At 36.1% G+C, this 21,269-nt stretch overlaps 1 protein-coding gene across 5 annotated transcripts in view; it reads right to left on the bottom strand.

Annotated features, from left to right (window-relative positions):
* The window catches only part of LOC115232652 (SAM and SH3 domain-containing protein 1), a 382,483-nt gene that overhangs the window by 170,444 nt on the left and 190,770 nt on the right, over window positions 1-21,269 (bottom strand). For 4 of the 5 annotated variants that reach the window (XM_029802657.2, XM_029802662.2, XM_029802660.2 and 1 more), the window contains one exon: window positions 6,059-6,076. The exons of the other annotated variant lie outside the window; for it this stretch is intronic. In XM_029802657.2, the coding sequence (XP_029658517.1) occupies window positions 6,059-6,076 (18 nt within the window). The remainder of the gene's footprint in view (window positions 1-6,058; window positions 6,077-21,269) is intronic. 5 annotated transcript variants of the gene reach the window in all.

Genomic DNA, 21,269 nt, shown 5'->3' with positions numbered 1-21,269 from the left:
GTGTAGACTTGTCAAGCCAAGTGAGACTATAGTCATGGCTGATGCCGGTGTCAGGTCAATGGCACCCATGTTGGTGGCACATAAATAACACCCACTACACTCTTGGAGTGGTTGGCATTAGGAAGGGCATCCAACTGTAGAAACCTTGCTAAGTCAGACTGAAATCTGGTGCAGTATCCCAGCTTCCCAGTTTTCAGTCAAACTGTCCAATCTATGCCAGCATGGAAAGCAGATGTTAAATGATGATGATGATGATGATGATGATGATGATGATGTAGTATAGGTTCCATTAAGGGCCCTCTGTCAATCTGACAGAGTGCTTTATGCACTGGGTGATACAATTTCTTTATCAAAATTTACTGTCCTTTAATTTTTTATATCAACAAAGTTATTAATTATAGTATAATTAGCCGAGTAGTTTCCCTATTAATTATAGCTTTCTTGGCTGGCTATTCCCTAATTAACAAAAATACTGATTATAGTGTAACTGGTTGAGTATTTCCTAATTTATAAAAATATTATTTATAGCATAATTAGCTGAGTATTTCCCATATTAACAAAGACATTTATTAAAGTGTAATTGCCTGAACATTCCCTGTAATCGGTATTTCTTGGCCAAATCGCATGTCTAATCAAGAGGTCCTCCAATGTGAAAATATGTCTAGTGTTGATTATATCCTTACGGAACAGCTGTTGCAATGGGTGAGGCACATGACCCTCATGGTAGAGACTAGGATCTCCAAAGTTATTCTCTACAAGGAAATGCTGAAGAGTTCCTAACTCTGGGTAAAAGAAAATACAGGAGGATCAGTTAATTATTTTATTTAACATATTCCCCTCTCAGATTTACACACTTACTGCAGTGATCCCTCAGTTTTTCTAAGCCTTGAAAAGAACTCAAAGGTTAGGCCTCCAACCCAGCGTTTGTGATACCCTTAAAGCCAGGAACTTTTCAGCACCCGCTCACACAGTGAGCTAAAATGTGGAAAGTTGTGAAAGAGGGTATCTGAAGCAATATTATAAGGATATCATCAAAAGATATTTCAATGAAGCAGGTGGACTTGTTGCAACTGCATCGGGATTTTAAGGTTCGCTTGACAGCTTTTAAACCAGTGGTTAAACATTTTCTTTCTGGTGTTTATACAGGAAAATAAAGAGAAAGCTTCTGTATTAGAAGTGGGTGCCAAGGTAGTGAACAATAATGGTAGTTAAAATTCTGAATAAAAGAGATTTTTCTACTTTAGGAGCATATATTTGATGAACAAGGTTAAAGGTCAGACAAGCAAGCTCAATGTTTGGTAACGGAATGGTGACTAAATAAAAATACAAAAAGAAAAAGTGCATATGTGTATGTGTGTACAGACACAAACACACTCATACATATATCTACAAATCTACAGCCATAATAATAATACTGAAGCATGTGATAGGCCAATTAAAATAGAAAAAGCAAGAGAACAAACAATACTCTATAAAAGAAACTAGCTAGAGCATAGGAAGGTGTATACTAAATGCTGTGTATTGTCAGTAGAAACAATAGGTATGTATAACAGGTGTGGGTGAACTCCCTGACAAAGGGCCAAAACTTTAGGCATATTGGTACAATAATTTATAGTATTAGCAGAGTTGAATTGTTCAGATCACATACTGAAAGTAGTAAGCAAGTACAACAACTAGTTACCTAGGTAATAATATAATTAATGTTATAGGTGGCACTAGCAATAGAATGGTGTTGCAGTGTAATGTAAGAAGTAGGGTTACCTAAATGAAATACTTTTTGTTGCTTGACCACTTTATATTCATTGCTGGAGATAGGAAATATGGTCTGGTGGATGTTTATTGTGAATTTGCAAGACGACAAGGAACTAAAGGCATTAGACAATGATTAAAAAACTGGTATGGACATATAATGTGAACAAAGGACCGTGATGAGTGGTGACATGTGATGCCAGAGAATTCCTGTCCACTCAGGCAGGTATGGCAAAATAGACATTAAAATGGTGGTGATGGTGGTGGAGGAGGAAGATGAGGATGAGGAGGATGCAGGTATGTATAATATACCTACATTTTGGTCTCTAGCCCATTATGTTTCCATTAAGACTTCATCTACTGCCCTCACCCTCTTTGTATTATGCTATTTATACAATGAGGGATACCATTGGATCTTTGTAATCAACCCTTTCCTACTACCACCCTTTATGCCTCTAGCTCACTCGCACATCACAAGATCAGTGTAAGGGGGATAGCATCGAACTTTTTTCTCAATTCAATACCCACTACCATCATCCTTTTTGTACTGAAAGTCATCTCTCTCTCTTTCTCTCCAAATCCTCTATTATTAGCATCCATCACTGACTTTCTCTTTCTCTTTCTCTCTCCTGTAAAGTTTAAAAATCTAGAATTACACAGGTGTGTGGATGTGTGCATGTGAGTGTGTATCTGTGCATGTATGTGTGTGGAAGAGAGAGCTACTCAGAAAGTGATTTGACTTAGAACAGTTGTTTGTGCTTCCTAATGGCCTTTACATATATATGCACATACACAAACATGTATTTATTTGTCTACAATACTTTTTTTTAAACAAGGGATAATATTTGCTAAAAGAAAAGCAAAATATTTTCTAAAGCTACACATTGTATCACAACTAGTATAATTCAAAAAAATGATAGTGCTTTGTACAGAGATGACATATGTGTGAAAACACACACAAAAAATGGACATCAATAGAATATTGAATATAATAATAAAAAAAAGATGTACAGAATGTACATGAAAGTGAAAAATAGTGAAGTGAGATAGAAACACACACACACATACACACACACACTCAAACACACACAAATAAACATATATATATATAATGTAAGAGTAATGTTTGCTGATACATTCAGCAAAATAAAGCATTCAATGCATTTTAAAATTATTAATATTTTATATACAGTAACTTATGAGCAACAAATTACTTTTAAGTTCCATACTGGGTGGCAGGTATCTGGCTCAACATCGATCAAGCTGTGGCCATCTTACTCAGCAATCACTAAATTTGTTTACAAATGGCTACCTGCAACGTGAGATTATTTGAGAGCAAAAAATATTTGAAAGACATTCATTATGCCTGGAATGTGCAATAACTTATAATTTAAATGCAATCTAGAAGGCCTAAATTCCCTACCTACAACATTAATTGTCACCAAGATGATGGATTACAACTAGCATATGGCTGTATGACCATATCTTAGATACTTTTAGGAAACACCTCACAGCTGTGTTTTACAATATAGAGCTAAACATTACAGTAGCTCGTGACTTAAGAAAATTTATTAGACACTTCCTTGGCACTAGCTTTAAACACTTACAAACTCTTCCATAAGCCCAATGACAGACTGAAGTACATAAATATTCTTACATTCTCTGTATCAGTGGTTCTCAACCATTTTTTTTCCTATGAACCCATCTGATTACTATTTAATTTTGAAGGACCCCCTTAGCCATTTAATGTTTATAAGCAATTCCCAGTTTGTTTTTTCATATATTCACTTGTATAGATTTGCAATAGTACTCTCTGAGAGAACATGTTTCAGTGGCCAGAAACATGTTAGAGTATTTAAAACATCAGAGAAAGAAACCTGGTTGTTTCTTGCAATAAATACATTTAAAGCAATTTTTTTTTTTACGGTCCCTTAAAATACTATTGTGGATCCCCAAATAGACACCCAGGGTCCATATGAAACCCAGCTGAGAACCACAGCTCTATATGACAGCAGTACCTCTACATTTTGACACATCTCCAATTTTGGGATATATCATCATTTTATGCCAATCAAATGCCAATCACACTCTAATCACATGCTCTAAACATAAATACTTGAAAAATTTTCACACAGTTTACCTACATGATACTTTTACCTTTATCAAATGAAAAGAAGGTCTTTTGGATTTTAAAATGAACCAATTTGCTACTGATCCAAGAGGTCCTACTTATATTTCGAAATATTGACTTACTGCCCCTGCCACGTACAATGGACATTCACTCTCGAAAAGACATTTTTCTCAAATAATCTTGTCTTGATGGTTGCCATATATAAATAAATTTGACGATTGCTGAGAAGATGAAGTCAGCCATCAGATTGTGTTAAGCCAAGTCAGATATCTTCCTTCTAACATGAAACTTAAACTAATTTGTCACAAATAAGATACTGCATTTAAAATATCACATATATATATATATGCATGATGATGATGATATATACACTCACATATATGTACGCACACATACATATATATATAAACACACACACATATATATATATATACATATACATACACATATACATACATACATACATACATATATATATATATATGATTGTGTATGTGTATTTACACATACATACTTATTTATGTGTGTATATATAAGTCATCAACACAGAGACATGCAGAATAGTAAAGGTAAAGAATTAAAGATTAAAGCAGAAATAAGTCCAAAGATAAAAGCAAAAAATGTGCAGCAATGAAGGAAAGAAATAGATTCCAAAAAATGGTAAAAGAAAAAAAATTCTTGTAAACTGTTATTTCATGACACAAAATGTTTTTGTTTTTCATTTGCACAAACCTTTCTGGATATAAGAAATTTTCAACTGACACGGGAATGGTCAACATACACATTTCTAACATGCAGTGCGGTTTCACTTTTCATGTACTTGTGTATGTATGTGTGTGTGTGTGTGTGCATGAGTGTTTATATTTAAATGTAGAAAGAAAACTGTGGGTAAGACACCCAAATAATTAGTAAAATGTGGAAAAGGCTGAGAAATTACTATGGTGTAGTGTGCTCTACTGTGGTGCATTGTACAGTGTGTTGTGGTATGCTGTTGTATGGTATGGTATAGTAAGTGATATGGTGTGCTCTAGTTTAATGTATGTGTAGTATGTAATGTAGTATGGCATAGTGCATTGTGGTGTACAATATGATGTATTGTACAAATAATATGTAGTGGGATGTAGTGTAGAATGACACACAAGTTGGTGAAAGTGGTGTGCAATGTGGTGTGGTGTGGTGTATTGTTTAATGCAATGCAATATCATATAATATCATATAATATTCAATGTGCTGTATTGTGGTACAATGAGATATATTGCAGTCTAATGTAATTTGGTGTACTGCTGTTGTTATATGCAATGTGATATGAGTGGAATCAGATTAAAGAAAAGAATGCAAGAGAACTATGCAATGGATAAAAAGGAAACCCATACATGCATATATATACATATATATATATGTGTGTGAGTGTGTGTAAATATATACACACACACACACATTATTGTAATAATGAAGTCAAACGAAATAGTGATATTTTGAAATCGTTTAACATGTATGTTTCAGGTTTACATAACATATAATAGGAAATAGATCCATTATGTAAACTTTCCCCAGTTAAAGCATTTCAAAATTGTGAAATGCTTTAACTGAGGAAGGTTTACGTAATGGATACATATCCTACCTTAAAATGCATAAACCAGAAACATGCGTATTAAATGATTTCAAAATATCACTATTTGGTTTGACTTGATTATTACAGCTAACATGACTCAATGGCAGCACAAACTAACCAGTCTTGACTCCACTTAAGTGAATACTCTAACAACAACATGGAGTAGTTTGTTATATTCAACTTGAGTCAAAAACCCTGGGTACTGTGCACCGCTAAACACAATATATATACATGTGTGTGCATCATGTCCATAAATTATCTTTACAACTTCCATACTTTTAAACTCAATATTGTAATGAACTTTATGGACATCCTGTATGTATATATATATATATATATATATATATATATATATATATATATATATATACATACACACATATATGTGTATGTAATGTATGTATATATATATGAATATATATATGCATGTATGTATGTATGTATAAACATAGGCTTGGTTCAAGGAAAGAAAAAAAAGTAAAGAAAAAAGAAACTGCCAAGTTGCAGTAGTAGAGGTGGAGGAGTTTAGAAGTGAATTCTAGAGGAGATAAGAAAAGTGAACTCACCAACTTTAATCTCCAAACCTAACAGAACAGTAATAAGAATTGGTAACATCGTAACAAACAACAAACAGTAATAGAGCAAGTGTCTTTGTGTGCATATGTATGTGGTGTGTGTGTGTACATGAATTCTTGAGTGGACATTATATGCATTTTTTGAACATGTGTATAAACAGGAGAATTCTAAGAAGAACAAATCTTGAAAGAAGGTTAGAGGGTACATAAAGTACACACGCACACACATGCATACATATGGGGCATACAGCATGTTAGAGAAATCATCCTGTGGTGGCTAGAGATCTTGACATAAACATGAGGTTTTGTAATTCAAGACCTATTTTAGAGCCAGTTTTTATGAGACAAGAACTATCAATAATCATGGAAATCAAAGAGGAAGTACATTTCACATTACAGAACTCCATGTATGTAAGTGTGTGTGTGTGTATGTCTGTGTGGATGTGTATGTGTGTGTACATATATACATGCATGCATACATACATACATACATATATATATACATATATATATATACACATATATATATAAGCGTGCACACACACACACAGAAAGAAAGAAAGAAAGAATGAAAGACAGAGATATATAATATAGATATAGTTAAACAAATAAAGGCATATCAAATACCATACAACATAAATTCCTGATTTATTAAGATTATCTCTATCTCAAGAGAAGATGTCATAATTATTAAATGGCATTTGAGAGTAGCTCCATGTAAGAAGCGGAAATAATTTCAAGAAACGACAATTTTCCAAAGTCGACATACTGTAAAAGAAAAGGATAAGCTTATTGTTTGGAGATAAGAGGACATTTGTGGACACATTGATTCTGTCTCAATAGGTTTCATCAGCAAGACAATTATCCTACATGTTCAGTAACTATTGAGTAAATGGCATGTCACTGCTGGGGAACTTTTGATTCTTGATTTTTGAGATATCATTTCTCATATGGGACTGGTCTCAATTGCCATTTGGTTATCATGATATATCCTCTGGAAGTGGAAATAATTTTAATAAATCAAAAATTTATGTTATAAGGTATTTGATATGCCTAATATATGTCTGTATTGCTGAAATACATGCCCTCCTGGCTACTCTGAGTTATTTTTCTCAGCTCATTTTTGTTCTTGTGCCAAATATCATTTCTTATATAATTATCATGTGTGTGTGTATGTGTATGATTAAAGAACAAGAAATAACAATATTCAGCACAAAAATATGGGTATTTGTGAGTGGCTAAATGGTTTAATGAACTGAATTTGGCACTATTCTTGACTAGTGCTTATTTCATAACCCTTGATAAATGAAAGAGAAAAATGAACTGAAGCATGAATTGAACTTAGAATAGGTCACATCACAGATGGAAACATTATGATGTTGGTATAGCTTGTTTTAATATCTGGTTAAATTCAGCTAGAGATGATGTTTGGCCACGTATAACATATCATAAACAAACAACAAAAGTGTACACACACACACACACACACACACACACACACACAGGGATAAGCATGAAGTTTTGTGTTCAGTCCTACAGTACAGCACTTTAATTTAACTATAGGGCCCTAACTTCACATTGAGTAATGTCTTGTAGGTGACTCTGGTAGACAGAAATTGAGGAAGCCTATCATGTGTGTGGATATATATTTATATAATTCAGATGTATACAATTTTAGAAATGTCGATCACATAAAGTGGAAGGGACTTGAGGAAGAGGGAGACTCAGGAAGACACTGGACAAAGTATTGAGGGCCAATCTTAAGATGCTGAAGCTTAAAGAGATGACAGAGGACTGAGATATCTGAAGCTTTGCTGTACTTTAGAAAACCTGTCCACCACAACAGAATTGATATCCTATGCTTGTATGTATGAAGCTCTGCCTCACCTCCATTCTCAATGCCCCATCAGGCTTTCCCTGTATTTCAATCATTACACTCAACATTTCAACAACTATAACCACCTGAGAGCTAAATAGGCACACTCATACTTTGCCCTGTTTTGCAAGGTACTTGGTGACCCAGCCAGTGCTGGTGCCCTGAAAAAGCACCCAGTACACTCTGTAAAGTGGTTGGCATTAAAAAGAGCATCCAGCTAGAATCCATGCCAAAACAGACAATAGAGCTTGGCTTAGCCCTCCAGCTTGCTAGCTCTCTTCAAACTGTCCAACACATGACAGCATTGAAAGTGAACATTAAATGATGATAATGATGATACGTATATAACATTATCTTTGTCACAATCATCATCATTTTAACAGCCACTTTTCCATGCTTACAAGGGTCAAACGAGAATACACCAAAGCAGAGTTTTCAAAAGCCTGATGTCTTTCCTAGTTCCAACCCTCACCTGTTTCCAGGCTAAGTAATGAAGTAATGACCCCTACTGTCTATCGAACAATGAACAACCCAGACAGGGTTATGTAGAGAAATGGGAACAAACAACATCATTTGAATGAGCCTTTTGTTTACAAAGATCATGCTACATGACAAGACATGGCTAGAAGCCAGGACATGCAAACAAATGACACCATGTGAAGAGTGAGGCCTTTGTTTGCAATAAGCCAACACATGTGAAGACAAGGGAAGATACTAATTCATGTACACAAACACACACATACATATATATATGTGTATGTGTATGTGTGTGTGTGAGTATAACTATGTGTGTACATGTGTGTGTATAGGCAAATCAAAACAAAAACAGGAAAAACAACAAAAGTCAAAAGGATGTACACAGTTAATATATTAGATTGATGCTCAGAGGAAGTAAGTTGGAAAAAAATAGGGGTTGTGACGTTTCCAAGTGTGGCTCTTCATCAGGAAGAGGAAAGAGGAAGAAGTCCAGAGAAAAAGAAAAGAATAGTCCAAAAAAAGCATGTGTGGTTATATGGAGGTATATATAAGTGTGTTTATATACATGCTGGGCTTCTATTTTCTGTCTATCAGTTTCACTTGCAAGGTACTGGTCAACCTACCAGCTATACTAAAGGACATCAGATGACAACATCCAGCAGTGGGATTGAGACCTTGAACATGTAGATCTAAAACTTAACCATACAACTTTGTGTGTGTGTGTGTCTGTGTGTGTCTGTGTGTGTGTGTGTGTGTGTGTGTGTGTGTGTGTGTGTGTGTGTGTGTGTGTGTGTGTGTGTGCGTGTGTCTGCAAATGTGGGTGGGTGAATGTTGATATTCCACACCCGCCAGCACTTGGGTGAAACATTGATATTGAAGACATTCTTTGCAGACATTATGACTGGTCACTTTGTGAATTTGAATACATCTGGAATAAAAAATAAAAAACATCCCTTACTTGAAAAACAGGTAAAGGTTGGCGACAGGTAAAGAAACCAGTTGTAAACTCCTGCTTCGATTAACTCACTGTCCAACCCATGCCAGCATGGGAAAATGGATGTTAAACAAATGAACAGATATACATCCACACATACATTAATACACACACATTAACACATGGAAACAAATGCATATATGTAAGACAGTGCTCTAGCATAGCCTTGGCTACATACACACACATGCTAATGAGTGAGCCTCTAACTGATAACACAACTTGCTAGAAATATCAGCCAAACCACACACTTTAAAGGAAAATAACACATTCGTTAGTCTAGTTTGAGAGATATTATATCTGAATAAAACATGAGATCGTCACAGCTGAAACATCTTTAATCGTAAGTCAGGTGGATCTGCATTTGCCTAGGACTAATCAACAACAACAGCAACAACAAATGCACACACACACACATGTATTCCTATAAAAGTTGAGTGGAGGCACTTGGCCTAGTAGTTAGAGCAGCGGACTCGCAGTCGAGGGATCACGGGTTCGAATCTCAGACCGGGCGATTTGTGTATTTATGAGTGAAACACCTAAGCTCCACACGGCTTCGGCAGAAGGTAATGGCAAACTTCTGCTGACTCTTTTGCCACAACATTCTCTCACTCTTTCCTCCTGCATCTTGCAACTCACCTGTGACGGACCGGTGTCCCGTCCAGGTGGGGAACCTATACGCCAAGGAAACCGGGAAACTGGCCCTTATGTGCCAGGTGTGGCTCGAGAAGGAACAACTATAAAAGTTGCCATGGTATGGCTGGCACCATATGACATCCCACTTTTTGTAAAATAGAATGTCTGTGCAATGGTAATAAGGAAATAAGGATAATGTGCTGATAGTTTTGGCAGTGTTGGTGTTGATGATGATGATGATGATGATGATGATGACACCAATAATGATGACAATCATTACAACAAATATTACAATGATGATGGCAAGTGGCCCTCCTGGAAACTGTTTAGAAATGTGCAACAAAGCAAATACCCGCCATCAGACATCTACCATACTCTGAATGTCTTGCTTCCCTGGGTATGGATATATTGAAGCTCAGACATCTGGCAACTGACTTGGTAGACACCCACAAGCCTATCCACCATCTTTCCAACAACAACCTTGGGCACCATTTTGAATTCCATACGACAAACACTCGCAGACATGATTATAAAATAAAAAAAAAAACACAGCACCCATGACTTTTGGAAACACTTTTTCACACTCAAAATTGCTGAAGCTTGGAATAAACTACCCACATCAGTTAGCTGTCGAGGCACTACATCCTTCAAAACTTCTATGCTTCCTGAAATCCACCAACAGTACACCTGATGGCCTTTCTCTTGTTTTTTTAAGTTGTAGGGCACATAACTTAACGGTTCAACAAAAGAGACTGATAGAATAAGTACTAGGATTACAAAGAATAAGTCCTGGGGTTGATTTCTTTGACTAAAACCCTTTAAGATGGTGCTCAAGCATGGCCACAGTCAAATGACTGAAACAAGTAAAAAAAAAATAAAAGAATAACAACATGATTGAGGAAGATCTGGCTATTATTTCTTGTATGCTGAACTATTGCACAGAGGCTTCTCTTATTTATGAAGGTATTAGCTGTGATGTTGACACTAATTGCCTTAGAAGTTTGTTTCCTTAAAAAAGAAAGAAACCATTTAATCTTGAAGCTATGAATATAGGAGGGTAGGTTGTCATGTACGGAGAGGTAATGGGTTTATAAGAGATGAGGCCATCAAAATGATGATGGACAGCTGGATTTATGAGCAACTCAGTCCAAGACAAATACTTCTCTTTATAATTCAATTAAATTACTGATGTCTTTACAAACAACATCAAGCCATTCTTATAATGCTTATATCATTAGATAATTAACTAATAAACACAATTTCATATTAAATATAGCTATTTATCGGTCTGCGTATGCATGTCACTCTCCATTCATCTATGTGTCTATATATACATACGCACACACACACACACATATGCGTATATATTACAAACACATACATCTATAATAAGGTCTGAACATCATGTGTAATTACAACAAACAAATATAGATTTGTATTTGTGTGTGTGTGTGTGTGTGTGTGTGCATGTGTGTGTGTGTGTTTGTTTGTTTGTGAGTGTGTATATTATGTAAATGTACAAACTCAAGAAAAAGATACCCAGCAATTATAGGGATGTTATTCATGTATACAAATCTAAAGCTTCATTCTGGATAAAGCTTCAGCTTTGAATAAATGGTTATTTACACATACACACGAATATATGCATATGTATACATATATATGCACGTGTATGTATATATATGGAGAGAGAGAGAGAGAGAGAGACAGACAGACAGACAGACAGATCAAAAGATAAAGAGACAGACAGACAGACAGATAGACAGAGAAACAGACATACAGAGAGACAGACAGACGGATGCACAGACAAAGAGATGGATAGATAGACAGATTGACAGGCAGACAGACTGAGAGTTAGAGATATAGACATGTATACTGCCTATCTTTTTGTACGCATGCATACATATGTATATATATATACATGTGTGTGTGTGCATATGTGTGTGTGTGTGTGTGTGTGTGTGTGTGTGTGTGTGTGTGTGTGTGTGCGTGTGTGTAAGACTATGTAGTCAGCTGCCTTAGGGAGTTCAGTTATTCAGAAATAATCCCCCACCCCTGCTCCCGTCCCTCCGAAAACCGATCCATATTGTTCTATGCACAACACATAATAGTCTTTTACTAAGTATATAATAGTGAAGTAAAAGTGACAATTCTTTTGTCTTGGATCCCAATGGATTAGTGTTTTAGCAGCTGTTCCCAACTAATGAGCTTTGAAAATGAAACAATGTGTGTGCATGTGAGTCTGTGTGGGTATGTATGCCTGCGTTTACAAACATGCATATATACATATACATATGTGTGTGTGCATGCATGCATGTATATATATATATATATATATATATATATATGGATATATGTATACATACAAACATATATACATATATATGTATACATACAAACATATATACATATACATGTATACATATATATATATATATGTGTGTGTGTATATACATATATATATATCTGTGTGCATGTATATATATATATATATCTCTGTGTGTATGTATATATATGTATATATATATACATATATATATATATATATGTATATATACACACATATATATATATAAATATCTGTGTGTGTGTGTGTATGTATATATATATATATATATATATATATATTTACACACACACATGTAGAAGTGTGTGTGTGTGTGTGTGTGTGTGTGTGAGCGTACATGTATGCATAATACTTAATATAACAACCATAGTATAAAATGTCAACAACAACAGCAATAAACCAAACAGCCATAACAATCAAATTAGCCAAATTAGTGGTTGTCAGGGCTGAATAATTACTTGTTAATTAATCAATAACGATATGTGTTTTGATGAATGTAGTGGTGACGCTGGAGCTAGAGATGGTAGTGGGGATGGCGCTGCTGCTCATGCTGGTGGATGTTATGGTGGTGGTGGTCGTCGTCGTGGTGGTGGCAGTTAGTCTAATATAAGCACCACCACTACCACTGCTATTAGTGTATTAGTCATAGAACTAAGTTATGTAACAGGCATGCTGGTTGGTTGGTTGGTTGGCTGGTTGATTGATTTAGCTTCATGTCAACCCTGACCAAATAGATTTATGACCAAATATTTTTCAGCCTTGATTATCTCAGCTTAATTGGCCTTTTTTCTTTTTCTTTTTTTTTTCATTTCCTTTTTTAGAGATAGATGCAGGGTATGATTTAAGGGGCTGTGGCTGTCATTTCTAGCTGGTGGGTCATGTGACCCTGTAGAAGCAAGGTCATTGGATCAGGCACGTGATGTTTTTACTGCAGCAGCAGCAGCAGTAGTAGTAGTAGTAGTAGTAGTAGTAGTAGTAGTAGTAGTAGTAGTAGTAGTAGTAGTAGTAGTAGTAGTAGTAGTAGTAGTAGTAGTAGTAGTAGTAGCAGTAGTAGGTTGGTCCACATTACTCCTTAAAGAGCACAGGGCCACTTCCTTGGTTTCTCTGGTGCATATATTCCTCCCTGGATGGCTGCTGGTCCATTGCAGAATTACTCATTTTTACCAGTTGAGTGAACTGGAGCAACATGGAATGCAATGTTTTGCTCAAGAGCACAACACATCACCCGATTCAAGAATCCAAACCACAATCTTACAATCATGAGTCCAAGACCCTAACCACTAAGACATGTAACTTCACTCGTAGTAGTAGTTCACAGTATTATGTATGCTTCCATAGATACCCATATCTAAAACCCACAGGATTCCTTCTTTTCTGTTCCAATATAACTTTTACCCAATATGTCACCTCTTACTAACACACAAACCACACGTACTATTCTTCGGATATAAATCTCTCACCTCTTATCTATATGTAGTCTATTTCTGCCATCCTTCAAGTTACTCTAGTTCAAAGCCTCCTTCTTCCCCTCCTCGAAATACATCCTGTTTCCTCAATTTTTCTCCAAACTCCTCCTACCTCCTGCAAAACTTTAACTGTATCTCTTCCTGTATCAACAAAATCTTCATCAATCCACTACTCTCTGGTGTTGTCATTCTTAGTGACTTAACACTTGCAACTCTTCTAGACACTCACACTACCTCATATTGATGCCACTCATGCAAAAACCAAATATTTTTAATATCCTCAAATTTCAACATCAATTAATTTCATCTCATATTCCTAACTAGGGCTGGATTAAGACCCATAGGGGTCCTAAGCACTTAAAAGATGTTGATGTCCCCATATGAATGTAATTTAAAATATAAACAATAATACACCTTAAGATAAATTTTTACTTTTAAAAATCAAACAAAACTAACAGTAAGCTGGAAAATGTTTATTATTGTATACTTCCACTTTATTTATATTTGAAAATGTTTCTCCTACTTTTTTAATTGCAAAGTCTTTGATCAAATTCTCACTATGATACCATGAACACTTCAAAGTTATATTTCTGATCATATAAACCACTTTGAATGTTATTTTAGCAGGTTTAGAGTGATTTCTTTTGTGTTGTAAACCATTTACCATTTCTGCAGTGCTTCCATTCCCTTGATGCCCTAAGCATGGTTAATCCAGCACTGTTCATAACCATGACCAATTAGCACATACTTCAAACACCCATGATCTCTTTCTCACCACCAAACCCAACCCTAACAATTTATCACAATCTCTACATTATCCAATCACTGCCTGTTTGTGACCACCCACCACATCCACATCCACATACTACATAATGCTTCTTCCCACCTCTTGAGCTATATAGCTCTTCATGTTGCTATCCTTGCTGCACAGGTCTAAACCCATCAAAACTGCAAGATGAGTAAGTGGAACATACCACACACTTCAAAAACTCACAACCACAAAATCTCAAATGGTTCACTTACAACTGTAGTACAGAATTTTGGGCGAAACACAAGACCTAAAACACTTGGGGGAAATCATCCACCCCTACAACTGCAAAGGATGTCTCCAAGCATCATGAAACCCTTAAGCTTTTCCAACTTCCAGACTGCAATCAATCCTTTTTGTCTTTTACCAAAATGATCCTTACCAACTTTGTGAATCCTTCATTCCTTACACTTCTCAACCACAATAGTTTATGCATAGTCTTCCTGTGGAGAATACCTCTAAATTTACTACCAACCTTATATCAAATTTTACACATCACACAGCTCATACTAGGTAAATCTTCAAAATTATCCATTTCCACTCTGCATGGTTTATCACAATGCAGTTGTGGTGGTTGATATGGAATTGATGATAGTAATAGTGGTGACTGGAGAAGTGACGGTATTAGTGGTGTGCTGGACAGTAAAGAGGTAAAATATATATATCACCTGAACACAATCATATCATCTTACTCTAAATTGGAAGATTTATAATCAAAACATGATCATTGTATCAAAGGACGTTTATTGCATATAAATATGTTTATTGACTGTAAACAGGTTTATTGCATGTAAATATGTTTAGTACATGAAACATGTATCTTGCACCTAAACATGTTTATAGTACATAAACTTATTTATTGCATATAACATGTTTATAGTATGTAAACACATTTCATGTAGGTATACATTCTTAGTGTAAGTAAACATGGATATTGTGTATACAGGTATAATCATTTGGACTAATTAGTCTCATTTTGAGAGATAAGGGTTTTATTATTTATATCTACACCATGTTTCAGTTGGTCTAATATCCAGTTGTCATCAGGTACTTTATTCTTGGATGTGCCAATGAGACAAGGGTGGATTTGAACAAGGAGGCTATATTTTTAAACCAAGAGTATTTATGTTCTTAGCCACCTGACAACTGATGTGGATATATATATATATATATATATATTATATATATATATATATATATAAACTCAGTAGTGATGTAGGATGTATCAATGATGGCAGTGTGGCATTATTCTACTATCACTCGTCTAGCCTGAGTTCAACCCTGAAGGAGCACATGAGCACACCCATGATTAATGCTAAGCCAGCCATGACCACCCCATCATTTTTCTATGCACAGAGAAGCCAAGAGCACATATTTATTTTTAAGGCAAGATAAACTGTCTGGAAAAAATAAAAGATGAATCAATCATAGCCTGAATCTTTTTGATCATAGATCAGTTTTAGCTAAGGATTAAACCACAACATCTCAATGGCTGGAGAAATATAAAGAAGGTATGCAAGTGCTGATTCAGTAGATTTATATACCCATGAGACACATGTTCCTCTTGGAGCAAGCTGTCTTGGAGTCACAGCTGTCCTATACATCAGTTCAACAAAGATGAAAAAACCAGAATAGATGTTGTACAATAAGAAATGAGTTCTGTTTTAGGATACAGGCTTCACTATAAGAGAACAAGACTCAGATTCCATTGGTTTCCTTTCTTAACATCATCTTAACTCTTTCATTACCGTATTTATTTTGAGATACTCTGTGTTTCTTTCAATTATTTTAAATATAACAAAGAATTTAGTAAACTAACTTAGTTATCATTAAGTTAGTGTTAGGAACATAAATTGTGACTAAGGTTTGGTGGAAGATTTTAATTCGAAACTTATGAAAACCAGACATTTGTACTACAGAGCCAGAGCCAGTTTCAGCCGGGTTGGTAACGAAAGGGTTAAACTTAGAATGATAAAAACTTCAGTTTACTTGGAAAGAAAATAAGCCAAGGGAATCGTGATATGATCACTCCACATGCCAGAAATAGCAATCAAGTCTCCCTTTAATCATGTTCTATGGTCTTAAAAAAATGAATCATCTTCATCATCATAGTTTTTAATGTTCCCTTTCCCATGCTTGTATGGGTTGATGGAGTGTATTGAAGCAGATTTCCTATGGCTGAATGCATTTCCTGTTACCAACCCTCACCCATTTCCAAACAAGGTGATATTTCCCCACAGCTAGACATGTTTCCACAGAATATTGGCAATGAATGTCACTGCTTATATGACAGTGACACTCATTTACAACTATTACTCAATGTCAAACCAAAGAGGCACAAAGCATACACACGCACACATACACACATACATACATGTATGTACACTCACACACATGCATATATATACATAATGGGCTTCTTTTAGTTTCCATCTGCCAAATCCACTCAGCTAGTTGCTATAGTTAAAGACACTTGCCTAAAGTACCTTGCAATAGGACTGAACCTAAAACCTGAAGTTTCTTCTCTAGTTCTGGTAGTGATTCAACTGAGAGTAAGGTCATCAGCATAGAGGAGCTCCCAGGGCCAGCCTGTCTCAAATTCCTCGGTTATTGCCTGGAGGACTATGATGAATAAGAGGTGGTGGGGCTGAGGACTGATCCTTGGTGAACCCCTACTTCTACCTGGAATTCTTCACTTTATTCATTGCCGACCCTTACCTTACTGACAGCATCCCTGTATAGGGCCTGTACAGCTCTTACTAACTACTTGTCTATCCCTAGTTTCTGCATCGCCCACCAGGTAAGGGATCAGGGGACCCTGTCAAAGGCTTTCTCCAAGTCAACAAATGTCAAGTATAGGGGTTTATCTTTGTCTAGGTATTCCTCCTGAAGTTGCCTTACTAGAAACATAGCATCAATGGTGCTTCTACCTGGCACAAAACCAAACTGCATTTCATCTAGACTTACTCTCTCCCTAATTAGTTGGGCTATGACCTTCATCACCTGATCCAGCATTTTGACATCCCAGTAGTTATTTCTATCTAAAGCATCACCTTTACCTTTGCAGCAGTTGGCTATGGTACTGCTACATCAGTAATCCTTTGTGAACTTCCTGATTTATAATGCAGGTGACTAGACCATAACCCACACCACCAGATATTTTAAGCATCTCAGCAGTGATTCTTGATTGGGGCTTTTCTTGATTGCATATCCTGAATTGCTTTATCTACAAGGGTGCTATCAATTTGGGTAGCTGGTCCCTCAACTGGGTCAACATTTGGCAGGCTCTCTTCCTCCCATTCATTCTATACACAGGTGAGCACATAAGTGCAAGACAAAGTGACAAAAATAGTACTTGAATATTAAAGCTGCAAAATTGTTACTGAACTGTGACTCAGAGTTTCATATTCCCATTCGTCAGACAGTCATATATATATAGATAGATAGATATAGATACATACCTGACAAGCTTTCTACACTTTGGACAAGTGTGAGATAAAGTAGTAAAAAATACTTGCCCCAGGTGGCACACGGTGGGACTGAGCCTGAAAACATGTGCTTGTAAAGCAAGCTTTTTGTGTTTCCCTCTATTTCCAACACTGACAATGCTTATGAAAGCATAACTTAAACATAATCTGGCAGAAAAAGCAATCTAAAATCCATCAACTGCTCAGTGGCTCACAAATACTTCGAATGATTTTTTAGAAATGGTAGAAGACCCACAGAGTATACCTTTGTGGCCCACTTGTGTGTTGCAGCCTACCAGCTGCTGACCCAAGGTCTATAATTTATCCTCATATAAGACACCATGGAGGATGACTAACATGGGAAGCCAAATCTCCCACAAACTTTGAAGGAGACATATCTCCCTCAAACCACACCATATTGTCTTTAACCTTTTAGCATTTAAACCAGACATATCCGCTCCAAATATTCTACCTGTTCTATTTTCAAACTAGCCATTTGCAGCCTCTCACACCTCGTAGAGTGCTACAATGTTACTTTCAGAATAGGCAGTCACATTATTGAAATTTCGAAGCTATGAGATAATGCACGATTAATTCAAAATAATGTGAATATATAAGCATTATATTTGACAGAGTAATCTGAAGGCTAAAGGGGTGGAAAAAAACAGGCACATTAGGTAATGTAGTCTGAGATACATTAACTGGCACTCTGTTCCAGTTGATCCAGTCAATGGAACAGCCTGCTTGTGAAATTAACAGGCTGAGCACTCCATAAACACATGTACCCTCAACGTAGTTCTCAGGGAGATTCAGCGTGACATAATGTGACAAGACTGGCCCTTGAATTACAGGCATTACTCATTTTTGTAGCAGTTGACTATGGTGCTGCTACACCAGTACTCCTTTGTGAACTTCCTGATTTATAATGCAGGTGACTAGACCATAACCCACACCACCAGATATTTTAAGCATCTCAGCAGTGATTCTTGATGGGGGCTTTTACTGGTTGCATATCCTTAATTGCTTTATCTACAAGGGTGCTATCAATTTGTGCAGCTGGTCCCTCAACTCATTTTTGCCAGCTGAGTGGACTGGAGCAAAGTGAAATAAAGTGTCTTGCTCAAGGACACAACACGCCATCGAGAATCAACCTCACGACCTTACTATCATGAGTCGGTTAAACTAAGCACTAAATGATGGGCCTTCACTGGAGATACATTAAGCCAGAAACAAAAGATGGGTTGATCATGGTTGGTGCGTCTTTATTCATAGGTCTGTTCAGTGAGAACAATGTGAAGAAGAGCATCAAAAACGTGATTTTCACATTTGTTTTCCTGTTAGGATAGACTAGTCTAACTTCACTTCACTTCATGCTCTTGCTTGATGAGGCTGGGGTCATCTCAGGTTAGTGGTCCCAGAGGTATCATCATGCATAGAGCTGACCAGGTCCACTAGTGCTCCCCATTGCTGTTGGTCCTGTGCCAGCCCCTCTGCATCCTAGTCTAACCCCCAGAACCGAGATTAGTTTAACTATACTGCTTGAATTGCTATAATTAATTGGTATAATTATATACAACAGACTGGCCTAACTACACACAATAAATTGGTTTAACTATACAGATTTGATAGGTTCAAATATACAGAATAGATTAGTTAAACTAGCTATATAAAATTCAAACTAAGCCAAAACAACTATACACACTGGATTAGTCTAACTACATAGATGACATATAGAGGGACTCAACTAACTACATAAACTACAGTATTTAACTATATAGACTGGATTAGTCTAACTATACAGAATGGACTGGTTTATCTACACAGTTCAGATTGGTCTAAGCACATAAGATAGGTTTAACTATTCAGACTGAATTGATTATACAAACTGGAATTGGTCTAACTACATAGTCTAAATACAGAAACAAGATTGATCTAAGTATAGAGATAAGATTATTCTAATTCATAGATTGGAGTGGTCTAACTATACAAGCCAGCTTGTCCTAACCACATAAACTGGAGTGATCTGCTTGTACACACTAGATTGATCTAATAATACACAAACAAGTGTGATCTAACTACGTTAACTGATAGATCTAATTATACATAATGAGTCTATCTTTACTGCATTATGGGTTTGGTCAAACCTTACAAGCTATGCTGAATGATTTCACTACATTTATTGAATTAGTCCAATGACCATACAGGCTGGATCTGTCCTAACCACATGAATGGGTTGCTCTGATTATACAGACTACATTGGTCTAACAACAGACATGGAGTTGGTCTAACTAGTCAAGTTAAACTGGTCTACATAGATGTGATTGGTTTAAATACATAGACTGAATTAGTCTAACTACATAAATGGTATTGATCTAACTATACAGAATGGACTAGTCTAATTATATGGAATAGATTTGTCAATGTACATGGGATTGGTTAAACTATACTGACTAGGTTGATTGAAGTACATAGCTTAGAATGGTCTAACTATACAAACTATATTGATTTACCATTGAGAGTGGATTGGTCTAACTGCACAGACTGGATTGGACAAACTATCCGGATTGGATTGGTCTAACTACATACTTGGGATTGGTCTAATGATACAGACTAGATTGGTTTAATTAAATAGAATTACAAGTTGTAACCACATGGAGTGTGTATGTCTAAACAGACATAAGACTGATCTAATAATCTGTGTTGAATATGTCTAAATATGTAAGGCAGGTCTAACTACAGGTTAGTTTGATCTAACAGTGCATGGATTGATTACAACCAACTAGGTGAGTGAAAACGGTATAAACCCCTAAACATACCACGCCCTACCATTAAGCCAGAAACATAATGAATCTATATCAACATGGAAATTAATGTACTCCACCAAAAGACACACATATACCACTTTAGCTTGTGATACATAACAATTTCCTCTGCTAAATCCATTTTGAAGTGGTGCAGCATTTGTCTGAAGTGACATGAAGTAATATGAGACACAGCAACCATGAGAGGGAACAAATTCAGCTAAAAAGCCCCGATGTAAGTGAAAGACTTTTAATATCCTTTTTAAGGATACGCTCCTTAAACTGATATGTTTCAACGGATAGGAAGTGGGCTAAGTAATAACGAAAAGACAG

This window comes from Octopus sinensis, linkage group LG2 (genome assembly GCF_006345805.1).
Source record: "Octopus sinensis linkage group LG2, ASM634580v1, whole genome shotgun sequence".
NCBI classification, from domain to species: Eukaryota; Metazoa; Mollusca; class Cephalopoda; order Octopoda; family Octopodidae; genus Octopus; species Octopus sinensis.
This window is presented reverse-complemented; position numbering and strand designations above follow the sequence as displayed.